The sequence below is a fragment of the Coregonus lavaretus genome (assembly GCF_964263955.1).
Source record: "Coregonus lavaretus genome assembly, chromosome: 35".
NCBI lineage: Eukaryota > Metazoa > Chordata > Actinopteri > Salmoniformes > Salmonidae > Coregonus > Coregonus lavaretus.
Genome location: NC_140022.1, coordinates 10,722,736 through 10,727,654, shown reverse-complemented (window position 1 = coordinate 10,727,654; position 4,919 = coordinate 10,722,736). Strand labels below are relative to the sequence as shown.

The 4,919-nt window shown below is 40.3% G+C and overlaps 1 protein-coding gene across 1 annotated transcript; it reads right to left on the bottom strand.

Annotated features, from left to right (window-relative positions):
* Positions 1–612: 612 nt before the first annotated feature.
* LOC311109871 (T-cell surface antigen CD2-like) lies at positions 613–3,622 on the bottom strand. Its single transcript, XM_084152886.1, has 5 exons — positions 3,547–3,622; positions 2,128–2,403; positions 1,787–2,032; positions 1,403–1,561; positions 613–1,260 (listed from the first exon to the last, which is right to left on the bottom strand). The coding sequence occupies exons 1-5, from the start codon at positions 3,605–3,607 to the stop codon at positions 962–964; spliced, it is 1,041 nt and encodes a 346-aa protein (XP_084009012.1). The 5' UTR covers positions 3,608–3,622; the 3' UTR covers positions 613–961.
* Positions 3,623–4,919: the final 1,297 nt, after the last annotated feature.

Sequence of the window (4,919 nt, the reverse complement as noted above, 5' to 3'; positions counted from 1 at the left end):
TACTGCCAAATTCTTATGGTAGAGAAATTAACATTTAATTATCTGGCAACAGCTCTGGTGGACATTCCTGCAGTCAGCATGCCAATTGCACGCTCCCTCAAAACTTGAGACATCTATGGCATTGTGTTGTGTGACAAAACTGCACATTTTAGTGGCCTTTTATTGTCCCCAGCACAAGGTGCACATTTGTAAAGATCATGCTGTTTAATCATCTTATTGATATGCCTCATCTGTCAGGTGGATGGATTATCTTGGCATAGGATAAATGCTCATTAACAGTGATGTAAACACATTTGTGCACAATATTTGAGAGAAAAGCTTTTTTTTGCGTAAGGACAATTTCTGGGATCTTTTATTTCAGCTCATGAAACATGGGACCAACACTTTACATGTTGCGTTTATATTTTTGTTTAGTGTACTTGTATTTTCAAAGAAAAATATCCATACGCTAACTTCAAAATGTATTTGAAAGTAAATTAAATACTCTAAATAGTATTTGACGGGAACCCAGGTCTGTCAGCTATTAATCATCGAAGATGCTATACATTGCCTCAGCACAGCTTCATCATTAGCTCTGTGGTCGGCAATAACATAATTGAGTCAATGACTATGTACCTGTAATTCTTTAGTTTTTATTGACAACCACACAGACATCAAGTTAAGGTCACAAATTCAAGAGGAGGTGGATAGATAGGTAGGCTACAACCTATGGATGATTTTGCTAAGCACTCAACTCAACACATAAAAACAATGACACATAATTTTGAAAAGGCATTGGAAGAAAAACATTTAATTTATATAAAAATGAGTGTAAAAATAATCTATATTAATTTGTAGAATAGAACACTGGGTATTTTTTCTTCCTTTTCTATTCTTTAGATAATAACATTTTCAACATGTAGACTGTTGGAACTCCTTTCCTTGGATCAAAAAGTATATAGGCTAAACCTGTTTTCCAGACTCATTGCCTGGGGGGGTGAGGGCCTTTCTTCCTGGGCTGGGGTAGCGGTGGGGGCTGCTCCTCATCGTCATCCATTGGTATCTGTGGAGGCCTCTCTCGAGCCTGGGCTCTGGGTTGGGGCGCTGCCTGGCTGGAGGCTCTGGCTGTGGGCCTGGGGCCAGTGGAACCAGGTGGGGCCCCACCGGGGGGTCTCTGCCTTTGCCTCTGGCCCTCTGGGTGAGAAGGATGCTTTGTCTGGCCCTCTGGGTGGAAAGGAGGCTGGGTCTTGGTCAGGGGGGCTAGTCTCAACTCTCGTTCCTCTGTGAAGGAGAATGAACAGATGAAATGAGGGAGGGAGGTACCCAAAAAAAGACAAGATACTGTAGATACCGTAAATGTTTCTGTTCACACAACACCAACACTATAGCCATAGATGTTTGACCTTTGGTCTGAAGCGATTACCTTCAAAGCGCATCTGGCTCTTGCGTCGGCTGAGGCAGCAGCACACCATGGTGGTGATGATGAGGAGGAGTACCAAGCCCCCTCCCCCGGCCAGGATGCCCACCATGGTCCAGAAATCAAAACCAAACAGTGAACGAGGAACACCTGAGTCTGAGACAGCTGAGAGGAGGGTGGGGGATGAGGGGTGGAGCAGAGGAGAGAAAAACAAGATGTTTGACTTTTACCTTTTTTTGTTATGAGGTGCGCCACCAATCTTAGATATTTGTTCCTTTCTTCCTGGAAACAGAAGAAGAAAAACAGAGAGAGAGAAAAAAACTGAGGGAAAGAGGAAGACGGAGAGATTCGCAAAGAGAATTGCAATTGAGCCCTTCAAACATACTATACCTTTGCATGTTGGTTTGATGACATCACTTGTCTCCTCGCTGACCTCGTTGGCTGCAGAGCAGGTGAAGGTGTCCGGCGCTTTCAGTGTTTTCCGATCGATGGTCAAGGTTGTCTTTGTTTCCCTATCTAGGGTCTTTGTGTTCCTGCTCCACTTTAAATTCACTCCCTCAGTGTTGGTCAAGGTACAGGTAAAGGTGACGTCCTTAGCAGAACAGGTGAATTTCACTGAGGGCTTGGAGACCTTTTCTGGAGAGAAACAAAATGGCAGTTGTCAGTGTCTCGAAAGGAGAGGATACAGTTCTTGTATTGTTGGAAAGAAAGAGTGAAAGAAAGAGACTTACCCATACACAGTCTGGAGGACTGCTCTTTGATGCTTTTCCCGTCGCTGTCGAACACCTCTGCTTTGTAAGTACCTTCGTCTTTCAACATCAGGCCTTTGAGCTGGAGAGACCCACCATCTACGATGTCCTCAGCCTTGCCTAGTATGAACTTTCCATTCCTTCTTTTAAATATAAGTTTTTCATTGTGTTTCCAGGTTAATTCTTTCGAACTCAAGTCAGTGTATTTAAGATGGATGGTGACGGAAGATCCATTTCGGAAAGAATATTCGCATGAATCTGTGATAGAAGAGAAGAAAATATATCAGAATAATTCTCTGTTGTTGCTGACGGTACCATACATTTATTGCATTTTGGGGTAAATAAAGAATTATCAAATGTGATTTAGTTCAATAATTATTATTGACATTTTTGGTTAAGCATTTATCTACATTTATCTACAATTATTACAGATTTTTTTTGTATGAGAAGTATGCTACATTTCAAAGTAAAATAAGTTAATTTCAAGTACAATTGTCCATTGTTCCTCATAATTTGTCAGTTAGGCCAACTACCTGGCAAATACGCTCTAAAACAGGCCCGTAAAATAAAGTGTCACAACTTCTACCAAGTGTTTTTAACTTGGATCAAATTCGAATAATGCTACTGTATGAAAAGATGTGTTCAACTGGTTGGGTTAGCCACAGTAACCCAGATTGTTCTATTACAGCTTCCTGTTCTTGTGTACTGGTTGTTTGAAACAGAACATGTCTAAAACCACAACTGTCTGAAAGGCCACAGATACTTTAACAACAGGACCTCTTCAAATCAAATGGCCTATCTGGGGACAATCTCATAGACACAGATGGTCAGATTAAGCCTTCTCCTTGAGTAAATAGGATGTTGGTCAAATGACAATTTTATACACATACATATCAACGATAATTGACATCAAAAAAATTACATTGACATGGAAAAAAACTTTTAAGTAAAGAAATAAGTATTGTACCACATAATGATCTTAAAATATCTAAATAGCATTTACAACATCCATACAAATCATTCTAATAATGAGATAAAATTGCGATATCAAATCATGGAAAGGAAGTTGTTAAAAAACAGATGACATTGTTACGTTAACAAGAGAACACCTAATCGAGGCACCACAGAAGAGAGACATTTTCAAACAAATTATTGTTGGCCAAGTCATTGTTCATTTTCTCCCTAACATTGCTCAAATCAATTGTGATCAAATTTACAGATTCAATAGCAATCCATTAATGTGACCATCAATGCTATTTAAAATCAATAGACGTCCTCTTCTCAAATAATTGATCTAACAATTACTAATCTTTTTTACTGTAAAAAAAAAACCCTGGACTAAACAAAACATCCTCAAAAACAAATCAACAGGTTTGGGGGGTTAGAGGGAGAGTGTCTTACCTGCTGAAAGAGAGATAAATCCATGAATGACAAGGAATGCCTGTAGTAATGTACAGGCCATTGTGTTGTTACTACATGTACTATGAGAAAAATGTACAGGATTCAGTTTAGTAGTCAGACTCTTCCTGGGTCTTAGTGTGTGTGTGTGTGTGTGTGTGTGTGTGTGTGTGTGTGTGTGTGTGTGTGTGTGTGTGTGTGTCTCAGAAGAGGAAATGATCCAACCAGCGGGCCCTGTATGTATCTACTCCCTCAGCAGTGTAGAGATGTCATATCTTAAAAAATAAGCTACAAACAAACTCTTCATCTTCTCATCAGTATCAACACAGGCATTTTCTCAGGCACGTCCTAAACACAACCTTTTTTAACAAATGTTCTTATACAATTCATGTCAAAAAAGACATCTAGGCTACGTTTATTGTGTGGCATTAAATGCCACAAAACTCCATATTTGGACATTCTCATAAAAATAAAAGAAGAAGAAGAAGAAGAAGAAGAATATTACTCATATAAAGTTTATTAATGATACTGGTTTCAGTTCAGCTTTTCCTATCTCAACCCAACGCTACGCCGTCATACAAAACTGACCCTGGGTCTGTGCTTAGGCAAGCTCATACACTGTTGTCACTTACCAATTCCAAACTGAGCCCTATTACCTACTGGAGAGCCCATCTGAAAGGATTGGACAAATGAAAGCAATATGGCAGAATGTGTTGATACCACAGGAGGTTGGTGGCACCTTAATTGGGGAGGCCGGGCTCATGGTAATGGCTGGAGCGGAGCAGGTGGAATGGCATCAAATACATCAAACAACATGGCTTCCAGGTGTTTGATGACATTCCATTTGCTCCGTTCCAGACATTATTATGAGCAGTCCTCCCCTCAGCAGACTCCACTGGTTGATACCTTTTATTTTCCTCTATCTACCAGAAGTACCCAAGTATAGGTGATTGGTCTTGAATTGGAATAGGGCAAGCCAGTGAACAAAAGTTATCATGAGCTGTAGAACTATACTGACATCTAGTGTTCAATAAAGGTAGTTGCATCACCTGCACTTTGGACATTCCAATTGCCTTTCCCCCCAAACTGTCAGTATTGTTGTATGTTTTTCCAATTTTAGTCAGTCCAAGAGAGAATTTACACCTTACCAGTATTCTTCATCATCATCATCAGCAGCAGCAGCAACATCGCATTTGAATATAAATGTCCTTTCCTAGACCTCGGATGACTTCAGGAGGTCACGGTGGTCGACTACATTCCATGTGATCGTGCACACACACTACACACCCATAATAGTCCTCAAAAGAAAGAAAGAAAAACACTTTCACTTTCATATGGATCGCATCTGCGGGCAATGGCTGATCAAGGAATACCAA

Coding starts and splice junctions, on each gene's coding strand:
- LOC311109871 (XM_084152886.1), bottom strand. CDS start 3,607: ATGGCCTGTACATTACTACAGGCATTCCTTGTCATTCATGGATTTATC. Junction 2,404..3,546: donor ATTTATCTCTCTTTCAGCAG/GTAAGACACTCT, acceptor CTTCTATCACAG/ATTCATGCGAATATTCTTTC. Junction 1,562..1,786: donor CATCAAACCAACATGCAAAG/GTATAGTATGTT, acceptor CCCTCCTCTCAG/CTGTCTCAGACTCAGGTGTT.